General features: G+C 38.9%; 1 protein-coding gene across 1 annotated transcript in view; it reads right to left on the bottom strand.

Annotated features, from left to right (window-relative positions):
• WDFY4 (WDFY family member 4) overlaps positions 1-22,745 on the bottom strand; it is a 118,266-nt gene that overhangs the window by 83,981 nt on the left and 11,540 nt on the right. Inside the window, exons 7-19 of the mRNA XM_031505246.1 lie at positions 22,428-22,617; positions 20,388-20,548; positions 19,731-20,183; positions 19,249-19,353; positions 18,191-18,381; positions 15,077-15,687; positions 11,198-11,291; positions 6,481-6,695; positions 5,498-5,598; positions 4,342-4,549; positions 3,994-4,070; positions 3,090-3,308; positions 1,907-2,094 (exon numbers count right to left, since the gene is read on the bottom strand). Coding sequence (XP_031361106.1) covers positions 1,907-2,094; positions 3,090-3,308; positions 3,994-4,070; positions 4,342-4,549; positions 5,498-5,598; positions 6,481-6,695; positions 11,198-11,291; positions 15,077-15,687; positions 18,191-18,381; positions 19,249-19,353; positions 19,731-20,183; positions 20,388-20,548; positions 22,428-22,617 — 2,813 coding nt within the window. The remainder of the gene's footprint in view (positions 1-1,906; positions 2,095-3,089; positions 3,309-3,993; positions 4,071-4,341; positions 4,550-5,497; positions 5,599-6,480; positions 6,696-11,197; positions 11,292-15,076; positions 15,688-18,190; positions 18,382-19,248; positions 19,354-19,730; positions 20,184-20,387; positions 20,549-22,427; positions 22,618-22,745) is intronic.

The following is a 22,745-nucleotide window of genomic DNA, read 5'->3' as shown; positions in this document are numbered from 1 at the left end:
AGGATGGGAGACTCCAAACATTCATTTACTGGTCTCTGACTACTGAGATTTAGAAAACAGGGATGGTCAATATTAAGAGGCAGAACTTGACACTTCAGCAAATCAATACTAGTAACACACTCCACTCCAGCTCCACCAACTAAAAATTGCCTTTGGTATTGTTAACAACCTTTGTCCATTTCTAACTTCTTAGGCAATCTCTTCTTCACTGTACATATCAAGATGAAAGCTTACATTAAGTCAGTGAACCCAACATAGTAACACACTCCACTCCAGCTCCACCAACTAAAAATTGCCTTTGGTATTGTTAACAACCTTTGTCCATTTCTAACTTCTTAGGCAATCTCTTCTTCACTGTACATATCAAGATGAAAGCTTACATTAAGTCAGTGAACCCAACACTGGGACAATCTTTTGTTTACTAAAAGATTCTTTTATTTATATAAGCTGTTTCACTGAATGTTAAACACACTTGTTGTGAATTCTTTCATCAATTCCAATGTTTAGGCCTAGTTTTATTGATGACTTTCAGTCTCATTTGAAGGAAGTCAAATTAAATTAAATTTTCATTCTTGAAATGGATATAGGTCTCAAAAGGCATTTATAAGACAGATGATTTTTCTGAAGTATGGGAAAGAGAATATTTGGAATTAAACAGGTTGTGTTTACAGGGGAACAATAAAACACACAAGTGAGCTTTGCACGTGCTGAGATTGAATTAAAACATGGGAACAAAAAGAAGGAGACCAAGGTTGCAAGTTTCAATTCATAGAAGAATTCTACTCAAAAACCAAAAATCCACCACACCAACCAGAGATATAATAGAAAAAAACAGGCTGCATTTTCTACACTGTATTCAAAATCCAAAAATCAGATCTCTGAAATGATATGAGACTAACTGCAAATCCAGGAGCATGATGATATTAATAACAGAAACCAGGGGCTATTCTCATTTATCTCATAGATTATGAACCCTTCAGGTACATTTGGATTACTTTTGCCTGTTATTTCATCCAACCTGACAATGGACTGCTGTGTGACAAAAATCACAAGAAATTGCATATTAGGGGAGATACCAGTACACCAATATTAGCAATAAACTCATTAATTGATATCATCTCACACACTGAACAACTAACCCAGAAGAACACCTATCTGCTCCTGAGTGCTTAGTGTGCTAGTGAGGAAAAAGACCACTGCCTAATTTTTCAAAGAGTAAGAGAAAGAGGGCAGCTTGAAATGTGACCAAAGAAGATGTTTGATGAAATTCCTCCCACCTCTGGATTCTTGCACAGAGCTGACCAGTCACAGCAGCTTATTTTTCTGTGATCTTTCCACTTTTCAAGAGCTTTCTTGAAAAGAAAGAGTGGAGACTCTCTGTGTAACTCATCTTTGCAGGTTTTAGCCTAAACCCAAGTCCTCCTTGATTTAGGACTCTCTGGCCACACCTTGATGTGAAGTACTTCTTATAGCTGGCAACCTCTGCAGATCTTGGGCTTAAATGGATAGATCCTCTGAATCACTAGTAAACTCAGAAAATTTTGACCTAAGGGTACAACTGAGTTTCAGCAACATAACCCTGAGCTACTTGCAAGCTAGGTACCCCTGACTCTAGGCACACAAATTCCCCTGGTTATCTACATGCTGAAGGGGGAGGAGAGAGATAGTTCAAAGCATCAGTATAAGCTGAGAGCATACTTCTTAAAAGCAGCAGAAGTACACCTTGTTTTGTACAGATTTCTGACTCCATTTCTGACTCACACTGAGCACAGTGGCAGGTGTTACATGTGTGAATCACCATGCTTTGAGATAATTACTGAGAAGTCATGGTAGGTGCATTGGGAGATAAAAATGACAAGCATGCAAGGCAAAAGTCAGGCACAAAATCTATGCAGAGAGCCTTTACCTTTGCAGAGCCAAGCATCTGACCATTTATATAAGCAGCTACAATGCAGCTCTTCTTTGCTTCCTTAGCAACTGTCACTGTGAGATGATGCCACTGGCCAGTGACCAGAAGTTTACCGCAGCCAAACTTGACTTGCCCTGGAAATGGGGGGGAGGGATTTAGAACCTCATCCTCAGGTTCCATAATATCTGTAACAGCAAAAAAAGGGGAAAAGTCAACAGAAAGTTTCTCTTCTTCACCTGCCTCTGGAACACAGCTTTTAAATGTGACAAAAAGAACATAACACTCTGTGGGTAGAGTGTGATTTGATGCTATTATGTCTAATGTCTTAAAAACACTGCCCAAGGTCTGTTATCAGAACCTACAACTTGCCCAGCTCTCAAGATCCCTCCAACATACGTGTCACCCTCCCGAATAACATCTGCTCTCTGCCTTAATGCTGCAAAACTACCCTGAACTAGGACAAACCCAACATATTCACTAAGAGGAGAAGGCCTCAGTGTATTTACAGAGTTCGCTGACAGAGAAAAAATTCCTAGCAGATCCATGAGATGATAAAAGTCTCCATATTAATTTGTAGCTTTTATGAAAAAAGGCAAGCTGGAATTTTTTATCATTCTCTAAGGCAATCAGAGCACTCACACAACGTCAGCTGTGTATTAAAGTCCCAGCTACTATTCCCACTCCATTTCCAACCTCCTCTGGAATATTCAATCACATTTACATTTGAAGTACCTACTCTACTCAATAAGGAAAAGGGGATAAATATCAACAGGGAACAATATTAACAGACAGGCATAATAGAAAACATTTGAAAGCAAGGAGAGAAAACGAGTTGTTTCATTAGGAAGCTAGATCATTCCCCAAATCCTCAGTCCCACTCTCCAAACCTGTTGAATGTCACACAGAACTGACTGGTTCATGCCCAGTCTCCACAACTGCATACCACAATATAAGTGACACTTGAAAATTTTCCACTGAATATTGCAGTAATTCACAATGCCTACAGCAAACTTAAAAATTAAACATGGGCAACAATTACAATTATGACTGAATTCAAGAAGAAAACTGAGGAGAAATCTCATTAATATCCTGGGTACTTCAAAGAAGAGGAAATTTATTAATGAAAAATTCCAGGTAACAAGATGACACAGCATTGCAACTTGACAGAAAAGAGCCTTACCAAGTGGCTGGAATTCCAATTCTTCTGTAGAAATGACCAAAGAAAGGTCATGTGGCAAGAAGCTTACAGAAAAGCAAACAAATTCTTGCTCTGTTCTTGACATGTGCCTCACAACAGTAAGGAAGCGGAGTGGGTGGCTGTGGTGCACCAAACCAAACTTGCTAACCAGGAACCAGCAGGATAGTGTCAGGCCACTTGAGGGAGGGAACGTTCTGCTGCCTGTAGATAGGAACAAAAAAGCATTAAGGAAGTTGTTTTCCCCATGCAGCCATTAGCAAACTGCTTTATGTTTCATTCTTCCATACCATGGACAAACCAACATTAGATTATGGGGTTTAATTTCTATTCTGTTGGACTTCGTTGCCTGTATTCAATATCACAGAGATTGCACATATGACTGTACACATGTATAAATGACCTAAAGCTGACTGATGAGAAATGAGCACTAGATCTTCATGCTGTGGAGCAGATCAATTAGCAATCTCTGAGCCAGAAATAAGTTTTCAAATTTCACAAAAAGTCAAGAAGCTAAAGGTACAGCCATTTCCCAGTCCACCCAATAGAGGATTTTGTTGTATAGGAGAATCCCATTAAGTGACAGTTTCTATTCCTTCCATAGAAGATTACCCTAAAATCTGGTTGTTCTTACTTGTTAAGACTGTTTCCTTAGAAGCCTGCTTTAAATTTGTATTGCTAATACTTATTCATCACAATATGAAACTGCACCCAATTCCCCATTTTGCTGAGCAGTGCAAGTTCTACAGTTCAGAGCTGGCCTGGGACACAGAGACAGAAGTGTTTTGGAATGCACAGCTTATGTGCTGCCCTTTCTTACAGCTGCTGTTTTCACTGGGGCTGAGAACTCTGTGCTCCCAGCAAGCTGTAGGTGAGGGACAGTGCTTACCCGTGCCAGTCCCTCCCGAGACAGATTGGTCTGCACTGGATCCCATGACAGTGGCCAAGGTAGGGAGGTATAAACACCTATACAAAAGCAAGCAAGAACCCATCATCAGAAACAGAACCATTCCTGAGGGTCACCAGTGACTTATGGTATTGCAGAATCATGGCAGCAAGGCAGAGAGTAGGCTGTCAGCAATAAGACAGTAACTAAATATGTTGGCAACGTTGCTGCATGGAAGGCAGCCAAAGGGTAACACAGATTAAGAAGAAGAGAGAAGTGAATGGTTACTGTGTTCAGAGTAAGGGTTTGGAGACCCCAGAGCAGCTAAAATAAGAGCAACAGCAGCAATACCCATAGCCTTCCATGGACATGTCAAACTCCACAAAGGATGGAGCTAAAGCAGTGCTGTGTAGCTGGAAGTTCCGAGGGGATGTCATGGAGATGAGACTCATGGCAGTCTGGAGTGCCAGTGCAGATCCCTTAGACAGCCAAGGATAGGTCCTGACAGGCACATTGGTCTGAGGATCAGATTTACTGTTCGCCACACTCTCTTCTGAACCTGAAAAATGAACACAGTGCCTAACCAGATCAATGTCTGCAAGTCTTTTTCCAGTCACAGGTATTGCCCATATTCTAGGCATCCCTGCTCAGAACAGCACTTCATACTCTTTGAGATAACACATTCTCAGCAGCCTACAGAAACCCTACAGCAATACAAAACAATATTGCAATGAAGACATTTCAAAATGGGAGGCTGTCAGGAGAGCCATAGCTATATTTTCTTCCCACACATTTTCAGGCAACAGAAGCACTCGCCCTACTAAAAAAAGTTCCTAACCCATTGGTTTATTTTTTCTTATACAAAGACCATTCATTCAACTCTGCTGTAACAGAATAGTCACAAGCAACACATGGGAGAGGATTTGAAGAATGACTGCAAAAAACCTAAGACCCAAATACAGACCATACTGCATCAGGTGTCTCAGGCATGAGACTAGTTTAAGCACCAAATACTGCAGCCTCTCATCTATAAAATACATTAGAGCAGAGAAATGACTCAGATGGAAAACAGCCTGCACAAGCAAGGTAGATTACTAGGATATCCCTAGGGACTACAAAAAGCAGTGCTCTTTATTCCCATCCGTATTCTATTTCTGTCTATAAATCACAGGAAGAATATGCTGCAAACAAAGGAGACACTGCCCTTGGTATGCAGAATATTAATGTTTTTATAAACCATGTCCATGTCTGATCCAGCAAAATGTGAGTCTATACTCAGCATCTAACTTGAGCAATTTAATTTGATCTCTGCTGGCCGTTAGATCAGCTCTCAGCGTTGGTCAAGTACCACCCAATCTGGGGAATAACCAGTGAAAATCTTCGAGGCATACTCCACCTTTCACAGTGACTGTCTTGGAGCAACCTACTCAAAAGCATTTCCTGTCATTTCAGGGACATCTCTAACTCAGCCCCTGTATCAGCAACAGGCTGTTCATTGTGTGCTTACCTGCATTAGCTGAATCACTCCCCTGACAGGAAAGGACCTTGGTCTTGTTTGTGCTGGGCCTAGAAGGTAGTAATGGAGAACCTCCAAGCCACAAAAATTGCCTAACATAAAAAAAAAAAAATGAAAAGCCATTTAAAAAAAGGAAAACAAGCCAGACACTTTTGGAGTCACAGCAACCATGCAAATGGAATCTCTCTCCAGAGACTTCTGGAGAAAAATCTTTTTATCAAACACTAAATTTTAAAGACATCCCAAAGAGAACAGAAGAAATGTTTTCCATTGTAGCAGCACAATTATTTTGCTTGCTTTACATTTCCTTTCAAGGTTTTTCTGTTGAAAAAAATAAAACAAAGACTGCTTTTTTCATCCATATTTTTGAATAGCCCTAATTCTTCTGAAAAAAAAAAAATCTGTTGGTTGGGGTTTTTTATTGAGTTCTTTTTTATAAATCCTATTCCCTATTTGAGTGAAAGAAATGCAGTCTTCCACTGAATAGTTAAATTCATCTGCACTCTGGTAGCTGCTAGGTACTCTAATGTCTAGCACTTGTTAGCATTTATGAAGAAAGTGCAACCTCAAACTGGAAACAGCAACTGAGGAAGACTACACTTTTTATTTTTACATCTGCCATTGATGTGGACCTGAGACATAAAGTCATTTTTGCTCTGCAGAAAACATCTTCTCCATATAAATACCAGGATATAATAACCCTGTTTGTTTTACAATGACTTAATTAGTTCATTCATAAATGGCTTTTTAACCCCGCAGAGATGATGCAGAACACTACAGACTCATACCATCTTCAGGAGTGATTTAAGCATATATCCTGCAATCAGTGAGAAAGGAGGATTAACTGGGACTTGAAAGAAAAGGATGAGTCTTGCTGAATTAGAGCACTATGTGGAGCATCTAATTATTTTCTAAACTTTGCAAAAAAATGGCACCATTAAAGCAAATTGCTTCCAGTAGATACAATCTTATACCTTAACACATGTGGCTCAACAGCCTGTGATGCAAGTTTCTCAAACACCCTGGTGAGGGGCAGGTGCAGGGGATGACTGTCACTGCAGAAAGCATCTTGACAGGAGGTTATGACTGTGCTCAGCAGGCCAGATTCACACATCACCTGACGACTCTTCTCTGACTTCACCAAGCACTGGATATGATCAACCAGAGCACACTGGATTTCCTGGGAAAGCTGAAATGAACACAGAAGTAAAGCCAGAGAGCTGGAACTAAACTGTATAGGACAACTGATTTATTCTGTTTTAATTTGTTTTTCAATTGTCAAATCCCTGAGTGCAAACATCTGGTCCAAAAAAGAAGCCCCTAAGGCAAGAGGCTCAAGCAGAACTGCATGGCTGTTCCATCAAGCTCTGCACTAAAACAGTGTGCATTTATTCATCTGAGCAGCTGCCTGGCCAAACACAGCTCAGCTTTTCTGCCTCGTCTCTCTGGCAGTGAAGGAAGAAAATGATAAGCTATCATTCAAAAATAAGGCATCACCACCAAGGGCAGGTTATTAGGCAGAAACTCCAAGACCAACACAGGCACTCAGAATATATTTAACATTAAGCCTGTAGAGAGCCATATTGGCATGAACTACTCTTAATTCTAAAAACACTGTTCTGAAACAAAACTGTATCAAGCGATGTCATGAAAAAAATTTAAACACTTCTCTATGTGTTTTGCTGAATTGAAGCTTTGCTTCATTATTGCTTCTTAATGATCTTTAAGTCTCTCAAGTCTCACAAATTATCTTTAGAGCAATTTTTCACCGTTAGGAATGCATTGTACCCCATTGATCTAACTAGATTTCATGTAAAAGTAACTAGATCATATATTTAAACACAAATCTTAAAAAGATTAATTATTCCCTATTTCAAAGAGCTTCCAAGCTTTCTCACATGCTCTTCTAGGAAATGGATATGCAAACTTTTAAAGAAAAAGACAACAATGGTGACAGACACACAAATAAATGCAATGGGATTTGATTTTATAACATGAATGAGAAGCAACTGGATTCAGAAGCTTTTTAAGTGTAAAGAGGAATTGAACTCTTTTGCATTTAACCAGACAAAGCCAATACAGGACAATTTCAAAGCCAACAAGCAATTTGTTTTCAAAGTGTTCCCAACTGCAACACTTAGAAAACAATACATATATTGCAACATACATTACTGTTTTTGCAAACTCAACTACCATTTGTCATGTCTGAAGGGTGAGTTCTTTGGAGAGCATTTTCGTCTCTCTGAAGGACTACTCATCGCCAGGGACATACATTTCACTGTGCATTGCATTACACACAGAAAGTGTCCACCAAACTAAACTACATTATTATAGAGTGCTTCAAAGTCTCACAACTTTTAAATATTTTAATTAATATTTTATTCCATTTCTGACTATATGCAGGAAAGTATGTGTAAATAACACTAAACAGAGAAGGACACAGGTCTTGACTAAATGAAGCAACTGGTTTATTCCAAAATAAATCCAATAAAAACATAATGGTGTACAAAAAGATTGATTGTTTTCATTAGGCTAGCAGCTCTGTCAATACCAATATTGCCTTGTTTTCAATAAAATGAGCTGTTTTCATGGATCTTTGTTCCAGTAAAATGAGATTTTGGTGGAAATATTAAAGGTGGCCAAGAAACCATGCTGTGTATTTCTGTATGCATGGATTGATTTTCTTAACACTTATTACTTGCACCGAGAATCAGGATATTGAGGGTGCAGTTAGAAAGCAGCTGAGGTCTGCCACAGATTAGAGATTTAAGGGCAAATGTCACCTAGCAATTTGCCCAGTCTGCTTAAGTAGCTACCAGATTCTTTCTCCTAAGTGTCCATAGTTTCAAAACTTGGTAGCTGAATTTAATTCACTGTTTTTCATCTTCAAGGTTATTATGCTATATTCAAGACAAGGAAAAATTATTAACTTTTGTCACTGTGCATTCACTTCAAAAGGATGCAATTTCCTTAGATTGAAGAACAAAATACCAATAATTATGTGTGCAGAAATACTTGAAAATTTTTACTTTTTAAACATCTAAAGGGAGAACAATTAATTAATTTAGCCTAAATTTTAAAAAGGGATAAGTGTCTTTTTAAAAGGTGCAAATTGATGGGCAATGTTTTATTTTCAACAGTGACTATGAGAGCAGCTCATACAAGAGACATGGATGAAAACAAAAAGGAAAAATCCAGTTGCAGAAGCCATAGTATTACTTAGCAAAAATATTAATAATTTACCTGATGAATTGTGTGAAGATTATTTTTTTGTCTGTATTCAGAGGATGCCAGGATGATGAGACAAAAGTTCTTTCCTTTTCCTTACCCACCCTTGTCAGATCTAGATGATCTCTGTATTCCCATTACAAAGGGGAAAGATTTGCCATGATACTCTGGAATCTTAAAATTTTAGTCAAGGATGACATGTGTCTGAGAGGAAACTTCTTTTCAAGGTAGAAAATACACTGTGACTATCCTGGGCCACATATCTAAAGTGTATGCGAACCTGTCTCAGTTTACTGAGTGTTTGAAACATGTGCAAGGCTATCTTTCATCACCAAACAGACAACATAATAAAAGGAAAATCTATCTTGTATGCAGTCAAACAACACAGAGTCTGATGGAAACTGGCTTAGTTCCAGCAATAGGCATGAACATTAGCAATGCCCTCTAAATACAGTTTACTGACTCAAAGGCTGCTTACAGACTCAAAACTCTTGGTCAATTTAAAACTTTTAAGCAAGTTTCTGTACCCATGACATTCAAATGATTTTTTTTCTCATGCCCAGCAACAGCAGGAATATTGATCCACAAATCTATTCTCCTCAGCTTTTAGCTGTAATTCCAGAAAGTATAAGAAATGGCTGAAGTGCAAAATCACCTGTTTTACTGTCTGCTACTACATTTTCTACACTGACAAGCTCAACATTGCTTCAGCCCATCATTTTTGGGGTCTGACAAAGACCACTGAGAAGTTGCAAGATTGGCAGGAAATTGATATTTCTGAGCATTGGAATCAAAAGTACATTAATTTTATTGAGTTCCATTAATGTTTCTGTAAAAGCAGTGCTTTCTCATTGCTAATTCTCTGAAAGCAAAGGAATCACACATGATCTGAACTGATTCTAAGATTTTTCCAGATTACTCCCAGACACTCAGACCTAAAATATCTATCATGGCACTAAAACCAGAAAGAGATGAGTTATTGTCTCTTCTCCACATCTGCTCCTAAAAAAGGGTACTTTTTGATTCAGTCTTAAATTCAGTCTTAAATTTATGAAAGTCTGCAGTACACCCACAAAGCCATTATTTAATCTCATCTAGCTGTTAAATACTGTGGCACTAGACAAAGAAATAGTAACCTGTTTGGAACAGAATATATCTACCCAAAGAGTAATTCCTTCAGTTATTTTCCTTCTACCCCTTCACTAGTCACTGAGGTTAAACCTTTTGCAGCAGATCTTACCTGGCTCCTGTGTTCCAAGTAGAATCTCCTGGCACAAAGATTCATGCAGTGGTATATGTTATGATTAAAGCTAATAAAGTCCAGCCTTACATGCTTCTGCCTGCCAGCATCAGTGAGCTTCTGAAGCTCTGAAATATTCTATTCATTCTCGCTCTCATTCAATGATTTTTCAGTAGAAATACCCAGGAAAATTCTATTTTTCCTTTATCCTTTTTTGTGGGTTATTTTATGAGAACTCTTCAAGACATTTGTTAACTCCTAGCCAGGGTTTGAGTCAGGACCTTACATAATAGTGGTCCAATTTTACCTGAGGCAATCATATTCACAACAGAAATATTAAAACAATACCAGTAATATTTTCTTATTGACTAAGAAAAAAGGAGTGAGAGAAAAAAAAGAAAATATGAGCATACTTAAATACATAACTGGAATTTGTGCTCTAGGCCTTCATACTTTTAAGAACACTGCCACCTACTGAGGGTCTGAGAGGGTCTCCTTACAGAGCTCAAGTCCTGGAGCCAATTCCAATTTCTTGATGACATTCTCATCCAATTAACCCTTCTATTATTTTTCAGAAATTAATTACTGTAATTAACAAAATTTCACTAGTTCATGGCTTGATTGCAATAAACAGAGTTGGAATGTGCCAGCAGTTATTTACTCCTTTCAGAGCTCTGGATGTAGAACCTGGTTTTATTTCAGTCTGCACTCAAGTATTTTAGACCAAACAGCCAATACAATATAGGCAATATCTTTATTCAGAGTGGGTATGTATATATATGGAAGAGATGACAAATTAAAACACATTCTAAGCTGCATTAAAAGTTTGTGGATCATTAGGTCTGAAGAGCCAGACTGTTCTGGTTGCTAGCCCTGTTGGCTATAGTTAAAATAGTTTTCAAGGCACTTCTACATTATGCCTTTGCAATAAGTATTCTGAGATACTATTTGGTCTCAGAATACTTATTTGCAATAAGTATTCTGAGACCAAAATCCATATACTGCATCAGGCAGGTACAGAAATGCTTTGGCAAACTGACAGCCAATAGCTTTTGTTGTTCTTACATCTACTGGCTCAGTGAAATGTGTGCTGTTCCTCCTGACAGTGTTTTAGGTAAATTTTAGTACTGCCACATTTGCAAAGACTAAGAAATTCCTGGAAATGAAGCTACAGAGAACTAGAAGACACTGCTTAGATGGCATTTTCATATGTTCAGACTCACCTGAGCATATTCTTCTTTGTAAAGTTTTGGCAACAACCTCACCATGACACAGACAGCACCTGGATGTACAATGGTGCAGTCTCTCATTTCCAACCTGCAGTAAAAACACACATCATAATTATCATTAGAACAGCAAAGAGGTTCTAACAGTATTCCAGCAGAGCACAGCATTAAATCCTCCTAGTAGCAACCAGGCTCAGCACTGGAAACAAAGCAAACATTACAAATTACCCGGAACAGCTGGATGCCTCCTGAGAGTAACAAAGACAGGACATCACCTGCTCATGAGCTGACATTTCAAGGACTTGCATATTCAAAGATGTGAGGTAACCTCTTTAAGCAAATTTTGTCTTTGAAGGTATTTGCAGAACAGAAAACAGACAAGCAGAGGAATCACTGATGCATCAGTCCACAACCAGTGTCATCCTTTTATTTTCTAGACGTTTATAACTTGGGTTATACAGTAACTTTAGCACTTTAAAATAAAATGAAAAAGAGCATAGGTGAGATAATCTTGCTGAAAGCAGTATGACACCCTCCCCTTCCAACACTAGAATTTGCCTAAAGTAGTAAGTAAACTAAAATTGAATACCTGCTTTCCCTCCAGTTTTCATTTTTTGCCACTTATGACCTTTATACATTCAAGAACAGGAAGGAACTGAGGAATCTGAGACATCACAGAAAAGATGCCAAGAGTAAGCATTAAAAAAAAAAAAAAAAAAAAGGAAGACTTTTACAAGGGATGAAAAGGAGGGTAAAAAGACGGCAACTAAACATTTTTGTTAGCCATTCCCAAAAAGGCTCATCTGATACAGCAGAACAGGGAGTAGTGTGTAGTACACTGCCACACAGTGACAAATAGTTTTTACTGCACCCTCAAGAAGGATAATTTCAAATTAATTGCTCATTTGCCATGTTTTCTGTGCAATAAATCAAAATCAGGTCTGGTATAAAGAGTTGCTGCAGCAGTGGTTTCAGTGTAGATACATACACCTGTACTTGACATGAATGTGGGCAAGTTTTTAAATGTCACAGAAAAAAGTACACTGACAATACACTCATCTCCCTGAGAAAACACAGACCTTTTAAAAGAGAAAAATTCAGCCTCACTAAAACCAATAGGGACTAAATCATAGTTGGAAAGCTACCTGGTTGGTAACAATCCTGGCATGCTGGCCCGTGCCCAGGTGAGCCAGAGTGTGCCCAGGTGGCCAGCAAGGCCAATGGCATCCTGGCCTGCATCAACAACAGTGTGGCCAGCAGGAGCAGGGGTGATTCTTCCCCTGTACCTGGCACTGGTGAGGCTGCACCTCGAGTGCTGTGCTCAGTTCTGGACCTCTCACTACATGGACATTGGGGTTCTGGAGTGTGTGCAGAGAAGAGCAGCAAGGCTCAAGAAGGGTTTTTAAGAATGTTATATAAGCCTTATCTCCAGCCTTCTCTGTGGTTTTCTGAGGCCCTCATTTTATGGCCTGTCTTAGTACAAAATCTGTGTTTTTGTTCCAACTCCTCACCTCTGCAAATACCCCTTCTCTCACACTCCTGCCCCAGGGCTCTCCAGTCAGCCCTGTGATTCCACTCCATCTATCTCACCAGTTTCATGGTGTGAATTGCAAATCTGCTCTGCACTGGCACTACTTAAATAAGATAAATAAGAGGTTTTGGGGACAAAATGAGATGTCACAAAGAACCTGAAGAGCCATTAGCACAGTGAGCTGTCTGTGTAATAGCAGCTGCAGCAGCCATGCTGCTTGGGTGGGCACAAAGAAGGGCTTCTCTCCCAAAGAGATCAGCCTCAGTTAACACAGCTTGCAGCAGGCTATGTCTAATCACCAGGAACAAAGGGAAAACCAGAGACCCCATCTGTCACAAAAGGTATTTCAAACATTACTGCAGAAGCAGGAACACAGAGAGCTGGTTTTTAGATGAGAAGGACAGAGTCAATTCCCAGAAGCTTGCAGCATCATTGACCACAGGAGAGTAGAAGGGGCTAGAATATTATCCAGCATTAAAATACTAACTTTTCTATGTATTAGTCACAGGCTTCTGTAAGATCACCCCCTTTCCCTGCCTCCTTGGGAATATTAATATATGTTGCAAGATGGGACATCACAGGCCACCTACACTCACTGCATTCAAGTTCCTCTTTTCAAGCTCCATAGCTGCTGCCTGAAACCATGTCAGGGGAAGTGCGAGTGTGGAGTACAGTTAAGAGGAAGCTGCATTAGGGGAACAACAGGCTTGCAGAAACTATGGGATTTCTTATTTTTATTTTCATAAAATTTACTGGTGGAAAAGGATTCAGAGGTATGGCTTGAAGACTGACGGCTTTCCAGTACATGTTCCTCTTTTGTGTTTGCATACACTTGTCATGGACAGTCTCCAACCACCCCTAGCTAATCTGGCCTCCTTTTGTGCTTTCACATCCCAGAACCAAGACAAACAATCCCAAATCAGACAGACACTGTGCACTGAAAGGGTCCCAGTTTACAGGATTAACATCTCCACAGGTGGTACTCAGTTACTATACAGCATCACATCTCAGCAGGCAAAACAACACAAGGAGATAGGAAGCCTTGCTCATTTCAGACCTAGTAACTTCAGAAAGACAATCAGAAGCCAGAGTCGCACCCCTCCCAGCATTGCCCCAACCTACTCTTTCTCCCGTAAGATCCCCGAACCTCCCTTATGCACACGCTTCAATAACAGACAGTGTACTTCTCACAACTACTACCATCTATGTACTCTATGCACATGGACCCATGTTCTCCCAAATCAGGCTAGGAAGATCTGCTTGGAAAAGAGGATTTATTCCTCCCGAGCTACCAAGGCCTCTCCCCAGCACTGAGTATCTAACCAGAAACTTCCAGTGGAATTTAAAGAGTAAACAGGGAGCAAGCATCTCCATGACTATTTTAAAATCTCCTGCACAGGGTACAAAGAAATACACCACATGTTTTTCTACTTGCTTCAAACAAGTATAAATATAACCAGAAATGCTTATTCAGCCTGCTTCAGTACATAGGGAAAAAGAGTTCTGCTGACTTCAGTGACTGCTTGTATGAGTGGCAGACATGTCTTAGTCTTTAACTTGGAAGATGACTTTGCCATAATCTATAGTAAGGGTTGAAGTAATCTAACACTTATCAACTTAGTCTTTTCAAGCATAACTCCAACCAGAAACAAACTTGATAAAAGGATTAAGATTCAAGATAAAGCTAGAGAAAAATGAATGGACAGAAAAATTTCATGATTATAAAATGCAGGTGATTCAGAACTGATTCACAGCTGACAGCTGTGCTGATTTCTGGTATAGTCTTCCCTTCCTAACCAAGATATATATTTTGACATTCATTCAATGAGGTAGGCAGCATGAATGTTCCCTTTCCTATTTTATCTGCTTCAGCTTGAATAAATGTGACTGTATCTGCACACGTGCTTGGACACACACACGAGGGAGCATTTGAAATACCTGAGTGTAACTTTTTTTTAATGTATTGAGTGACAGGAAGCAGCTTTCCACATAATTGAAAAAGTCAAAATTGATCAGAGAAGGTTTAAGCAGTGACTAAGCACAAGATTTAAATCCCAGCAACCTTCTTGTAAGACTCCATTCCTGCTCCCAGTTTGCAGGTCTCAGAATCTTCAACATAAAATCTGCAACTCTTGGGGCTGTGTGCCCCACTGCTGCATTTAATCCTTATTCCGAATTTTTCTATCATTTACCTTTCCAAAAGCATTGATTTCTGCTGCCTGGAGGGCTGGGAGTTGGGATTGAATGGATTTGTTTACCCTTGGCAGGTTATATCACACTCACTTACATTTAAAATGCACATATCAGCCTTAGTACTCTATTTCCAGTAGTAAATAAAGGCTTACCTCTCTTCAGGGCTTCCCCATAGGATATAGGCAGATGCAGGTAATTTTTTGCCTGTTCTTTTGAAAGCAACAGGATGCTCTTCTTGAGCTTGGAGTGCCTCCTGATCATCTCTTGTTTCTTCTCCCATCTCTGGCTTCCTCTCCTTAAAGTAGCTTTCTTGATGGAGGGTTCCTTTGACCATATGATCAAGAAAACGTAGAATCCAAATGCAGTTTTTTAGCCATTCTGGGAGTGGTTCTGAAGAACAGAATGCTGCATCCAAGAATTCTGCAAATGTCCTTTTCGTCTCAAGGGTCACAGGAATTTGCCTTTTCCCTTCTGTCCCGAAGCATCCAAGTGATCCGAGATCCTCTGCCATCTTTTCAAAGAGACCATTCCTCTGGAAGAAGGTGCTGTTGACAGGGTCTAGGTGCAGGGCTGCAGTTATCCCCTGAAGAGCGTAGAAAACCAGCTCCAATATACAATTCTGTCCAACTGCTGCCCACTGCCCAGATGGAGGGTCCTGCAATGCACCTTCCATGTCTGAGAGGAGGGAAAGGAGCCCATTGAATCCACTGCAGGTTCTGAAAGCTGAATGGCTCTTGGGACTCTCCAGTATCCTCAAGAGTGACTACAAATGTTGGGAAGAAAGAAAACAAAAGAACTTAAATCAAGGGAAAAAGAAGCTTTAGAATATTTTAAAATTGCAAATTTGCACAAAAATTCTTTCACTGAGATTTCACACTTTGAGGGAGTAGGGGAAGGTGGTCAAAATAAAGATCATCACTGCACAACTTCTCCTCCCTTCCCCCATATGCCCAATGAATCCTACAACCAGCACTTGAATGCACCCTTAGGAGCTGCTAAAGCAGTCAGCCTAACAGGTACAGAACTGTGCTCACAGGAGGAAGCAAAGACATCAGATTTCCTGCTTTACACATCCTAGTCAGTTTGGCCAGAGGTAGTTTCATATCTTTGGCTGTTCTTTTACCAGTCTTCTCAGACTCACTCAATAAGCTTGCCTTTGACCTAAGTAAATGGAAGTAAACATAAAATTGCAAATACCCTCACATGGAAACTGGCAAGAAGGCACAGCTCTCTACAGACAGGTCTTCCTGCAGCCCTGTATGCATGTGAGAACCCACACTAAACTGCTCATATGACTGAGAAGGCCCTTTCCAAAAAAAACCAATGACATGGGATGGCACAAAGAATATTGCAAGCAGCAGGCTCTCCTCATTAAGAAAGACAAGAATACCTTTTCTCTGGTGAGATGTTTTTAAAGTTTGCACAACACTTTAGAGGAAAAAAAGCCGTAAAGAGTAAGATCTTGAGACAGTGAAGTCATTAGATTTTATTTAACTTCAATAGGCTTTAAGCAGGTTATAAGTGAATGTCACTTGACAATATAACACATATATAAAAACAACTTAAACTATTTGCCAGTTTTGAATGTTATGGGCTTGTTATTTTAAAACAAATCTGGAAAATTTATTAAGAACTGTGAAAGTAAAATTGGTGAGAAAAAGGAAACAGTCTACTGCATTTGAATATAACTGATCCTAAGTTTTTGGGGTGTTTCACAATTCATTTTATACAGGGACTTTTCAAATTTGATGCTGTACCTTTGCACATTGGAAAGGGTTAATTTTACATATAGATCTCCCCAGGAGATATCCAATGAAAGAGCTTTACTTCACAACCTCCTGAGGAGGAATAGTCTTTAACAGAAGTATATCTGCCTGTAACAGGACGTAGGACTGTGAGAAAGGGTTGTGAGAACTGAAGGGGGAGGGGGCACTCTATTACTGTCATTCAATTTTGTATGATAATATATCACACCAGGCAGAGACTTCTGAACAGGGAGCAAATTTAATAACTTAGAGCTGAAGTTATCAGGATGGCTTTAATACATTCTAGAGTAGGTCAACAATAAACACATTTCCTCCAGCTTTAACTCAGTTAGAATTTAATCACCTGTGAGTTAGTATTCCTCTGTCTTGAATCTATAAAACTGATGTCTGCTGGAAACCCCATAACTCAGTTACTGCTAACAGAATTTATTTCGTGCATTCCATTATTTGTTATTCCTCATAATTGTCCACGTGCCACACTGGAATATGGCAGTGCTAATTGCATTTGGGTTCAGGCTTTAACAGCTAAATATACATTAGCAAATCAATCTGAATTTGTGTGTAACACAATCACAGTCCCAATGGATAAAGAAAATAAATTCATTTGCTTACATTATACTTTAATACAGTTATCATTTGTCAAAATTAGACACTGAAGTTGCATTTATTTTCATATTAGTTTGGACACCATACTCAACTTTTCCACAGATACTGTTAAAGTTTACTATTTCAAATCAAAACTATAAACTCCATCCTTTAAAAATTTTTTAATAACATAGTACTTTTGTTATAGAAACAGTTATTATATTACACAGAAAAGTGAATTTCATTCACACTTGACAGAGAAGGTAGAAAGAAATTTTAAAATCAGTGCTTACAACTCTGCTGCTTCTCAACTGGATGCCTATGACCTAAACCAAAATAAAGCACCATGATTCTTTCCTCTGTTTCATTGCTTAGGGATCAGACACTCTGGGGTCAATAAAAGCCATGACTAGTTCTAGTTTCTTTCTCCAAACATTCATAACATTCTTCTTTCCCATTGCCTCATCTGTTTCTATGTGACACTTGCGTTTGTGAGAAATGACAAAATTAAGGACAGCAAAGTTTCAACCTTGAAAACTTATCAGAATGAAGCTGTTCATCTCATGCCTATCCTGGCTCTTCCAATCTTACTGCTTTATATTTTACATCCTCTCTCCACATATCCACTTTCATCCACACGTGTTTCTCCTTTTTCTGTCATGTTTGATAGAAGTGCTCATACAATTGTACCTTTAGCATTTCCCTTTTCTCCTCTTGCACTACTATTTAAATCTTCAAAATACTTTGTCATCTGGTACTGAGTGAAGGTATTGACCACACAGGCATTGCTAAAAATCAAAGTGCCCAAGTTACCATAATCTAGAGCCGGCCTATGGCTCTTTCTACTGCTCTTACCATCTAGAAAAAAGATGGTTCACCAGAAAACAATGCCCAAGTGAGAGCCACATGAATTACCTTCAGAAGATCTAGTTTCAGATGTAGTTCCCATTGAGTGGAAGAACAGAGGGCCCCAATAACAATGCTCATATATTCTTCATAATTGATGACTGATAACTGCTCCAAGATGCTGAGAGTAGCACTCCTGTAGCACTCATCATCCAAAAATATCTTGATATATGGCACCATTCCATAGTCCTTCAGAACAACTAGGTACAAACACATCATTTGTTATTTAAACTGCCCTTTGCTTGTAGTTTTTACAGGCAGATTTAAGTGTTGGTGTGAAGTGCCACATCTGAAGTGCCACAAATACAGCAGGACAGGTAAAAAGAGCAGCTGCTTAAGCTAAAGATGACACAAACTGAATGGCACAAGAACAGCTAGAGATAAAATGACTGGATGGCGATGATTTCCAACCATCAAAGATGACAGTTTCCCAATACAATAATGAATGAAAAGGAAAATACACCTTAATTTCAGCTTAAGCATCTCTCATTTAGGAAGGGAACTTCTTGAAAGTTTCTGAAAATATGTTTACACTGTGCAAGATACTGCAAACATGATGATTCTAGGATTCCAGAGTGAATTGAGTGGATTCTAGTATTCAGTAGCATTCACTCCAGTACTACAGTGTTCCACAAGGTTCCCTACAGACTTCTTAGGTATAACACAAATATAGGAGTGTTCCTCAACATGTACCTGATCCAATCAAGATTTCAAATAACAGATATAATGGAAGAAAATCTGGATGAACAAACAATGCACAAGTCAAATACACACCCTTTTTTTTTTTTTTTTTTTTTTTACAAGCTTAGTCTGTGCATCCCATATAAACACATCAGGAGTATGCACATGGATGAAGGAAACAAGCTAACTACTGGGACAAATCTTATTATGCAGGTTGACAATAACTTTCATTTCTTCCTAGTGCAACACAGTTATCCCTACACTTGCTTTTTTCCTCCATTTCTGAGTGAAACACAAAAGTCAGAAAGTTTGTTGGTGCTCCTTAAGACCATGGCCACTTACCACCAAATATCATGAGGATAACGCATTCATGTGCATTTCCTTACCTGTGTTCCTCACAGACCTTGCTGTAAGGGCAGCCACCATATTCAGCATCACAACATTTAATTCCTTCTCAGTGCCTTCTTTTAGGCTAGGCAGATGAGTTCCAGCTGTTAGCATATTAAAAGTTACATTACAATATACGAGAAATGGAAGGAAGAATTTTTCTTGCTCCAATCTCAAGCTTGCATTCTAGAGAACCCCAAATTAAGACCTCTTTAAAAGTGTGGGCTGAAGGTTGCCACCCAGAAAAATTCAACATACACTAGCAAAGGAAAGCCCAGAGCTGTTTAGGCTAGTGAACAGAAAAATAAACAGCAAAGATTTCAGAGAGGACCCAGCTTGTGTCAAATTTAGGCCAATTGGCTTGAGGACAAAAATCTAGCTACTCAGTTTAAAAAATACATAAATTTACTGTAGAAATAGATTATTTATTCCTATTGATCTGCCTACTACAATGGTCATTGTAAGTGGCATTAAATTGTACCTGATTTCCTCAAGATTTTTGCTTCCTTCCTCAAAAGTGCCAGCAGGAGGCCTAAGAGCCCAGAGTCACGGAAAATGTCACTAAATAACAGGTCCTTCTGGGTCATGCTGAGAAGGCACTGGAGAGCTGTTAAGGTGCAGAATGGCACTGTGTTTTCCTTTATCAAATACTGAACCTTCTTCAAAATCTCATGGGGAACATAGGAGAGGTCCAGGACTATGGACTCCACCAGTCTGAAGAACTGGACTTGGATTGGGTGTGGTTTGAAATGAATTATGTCAGTGAATTGGTTGATAGGTTGCAGCGTCCATTCCAGAAGGAAGAAGTTCACTCTGTCCCAAGCCCATATGGTACCAATTGCTGCCAAGATTCTTCCACACAGGTGCTGATCATTGCTTCTCTGGAAAATGGATTGCAACACCTGGAAAGGCTGGAGGTTTTTCACTGTCATTCCTGCACAGAAAAAACCCAGGTGAGATCATTTTTACCTGAGTGTTATATAAGTCTGCAAGCACCCTAATTGTAATGTTAGATCATCTGAAAGTGGAAATAAGAGCAACAGACATATTAAGACACAAAATGAATAGAGCTTCATTTTGCTATGACCCAGCCACCCAGCCACATGTGCATATACACACACACACATATACACCATACCAGAAGACTGTGTCCGCTCAAAATCAAAGTGTGGCAATTGTGGGTGTACAATATTGCCAGAAACTTTCAGTTCTGTTTTTCCACAGGTTGTAAGGCAAGTCAGCATATCCAAGATCTCATCCAGATAGGGATCTCCTTCATTTTGCTGCAAACCCTCACATCTAGGAGCAAAACTTGGGACAGTCATATGTTCATGCCATAATTGTGCAAACACTTTGGATACATTATCAGGCACAGAACACATAGGAGTACACAGAATAATCCACACCATGGTGGCACACTGAATCAGAACAAAACCAGACTGAAGGAAACTGAAGTGACTCTGAAAAAGTCTTGTTAACAAAAGGAAGGTAAGTGTTTCAGCTTAGTCCCATTATGTGTCCTTTAAAAAAAACTTCAAAAAAGTCTGACTTGGGGAATAAAAATTTAAACTTTTTGAGAATTCAAATAATTAAAACACACTTCATATAAAAAGGTGGGCATATGGTTGGTAAGACAAGGGACTTTCTAACTGAGATAAATAACAGAAAAATCTCAGCCCTGAGGAAGGTACAGTATTATATTGCTCAAGCTTTGTGAATCAGACATGAAGATGGCAGGTCTCTGCTAAGTAAGGAAATAGTTTGAAATGTAACCCCAGATTTTCCATTGTTGATAGACTAAAGTGATAGTCTGTCAAAGGACAGAGAGCTGTTTATCACATCATTTTATTCTGTAATTCTCAGATGGGTCAGTTCTTAAGGAAAATTGCATCATCTGGGCATGGGTTAGTGGCAGAGAAATAGACTGATACTGTTAGGTTAGAAAAATCTGTGAAGAAAACAAAATATTCTGGTTTCACCTCAACATGAAAAAAAAGAAAAGAGAGCAAATGCTCTGTTTCAAAGAATGCTGTGTTCCAAAGATTCTTTTTATCTGAAAAAAAAAGTTCTAAACATCAGAGAAGAGGGTACCTGCTCACATCAAACATTCTGAAAAGAACTCTCCATCTATCCCTTTATGACAAGTTATGCTGGGAATGAAGACTAATCTGAAACCAGGGCATCTGTTGTTTCTGTCTCTTCAGCCTAGTTACACCAGTTGAAAAGGATGGGGACATTCATAGCCCTTACTGAAAAGGATTCTGTGCTTCCTGCCCTAACATGGCTAGAATTTAATCAGAAATATGCATCTCAACACAATTATTTACAAGGGAAATCTAGACAGTCTCAAGTAATTAAAGAAAACACTGCCAGAAAAGCACAATTTTTTTCCAATCATAAATTAATAATTTTGTGTGATTCAAAAATCATGGACAGGCATAATCATTCACAGATATCTTTGACTTCATTATTTAATTTACAATCCTCTAGATTCAAATTAAAGAATACCCTCCCCACCTCAGTCATTGTTCAGGGACCAAAGTTTTCACAAGTGTTGCAGAAATAGTAGAATAGGCAAATCTAGAATGGAAACAAAAACATCTGGAAATGTTTTCTTCAGATGATGTTAAAGAAACTCAGCCTGGTGTGACAACACAAGGTGACAAGGAGAGTAACAGATTCTGCTTTGTACTTTGGATTAGGATAACTAGTAGGGATTTTTCCTGATTTGTTTATGCTCATCTCAGTTCTGAAGAATGTAAACATCTCAGATTTAAGTTTGGGTGGCTTATTGGGTGGTTTTGTTGGCTTATTTTTGTACATCAAGGAGATAGTGTTTCCCTCCCTAGTTGACTGCATGCCTGGATTAAAAACTCACTTTAACGGAGACATGTCTCTGACCTACATCCTCTATAATACTAATTGATGAAGAAATTTTGTCTTGTGTTCAAAAGTCTCTTATCCCACCTGCAAACTAACTTCCTCTATACTGCCTGAGTATGTTCTCCTTCTGTTATGGCTAAAGTAGTAAAAGTTATGTACTGCTTCCCTTCCTAATATAGCAATGCTTTGCATCCACACAGAGTTTCCTATATGATTCATATTTTAAGAGATCAACTAAGCATTCTGAAAATTAAGCTTTAATAGTCTCTAGAAGCCTACTAGAAATCTCTCTTACCTGAGTAAAATTTTTAACAGGAGTGGGTAGCCATCATTATTTTCAAACTCTGTTAATAAAGCTGACGATACAGGATAAGAATCTTTCACAAAGCACAACACAATACTGGCAGCTTCACACACATCACAAGCAGGTAGAGTATCAGCCAGTGTAAAGAGATTCTGAATAGCTATTTTAATGCAGTCAACAGCTGTGGGGGCGGGGGGAAAAAAACAGTAGGTATTTATGAACTGAAAGTCAAACAAATTTAAAGTTGCTAACAAAAATTAAACAAATTTGAAGTTATTTCCTAGTAAAATAGGAGTCAAACAACTGTTT

Source organism: Lonchura striata, chromosome 7, assembly GCF_046129695.1.
Source record: "Lonchura striata isolate bLonStr1 chromosome 7, bLonStr1.mat, whole genome shotgun sequence".
NCBI lineage: Eukaryota > Metazoa > Chordata > Aves > Passeriformes > Estrildidae > Lonchura > Lonchura striata.
The sequence above is the reverse complement of the archived record's forward strand: the minus strand, read 5'-3'. Positions and strand labels throughout refer to the sequence as shown.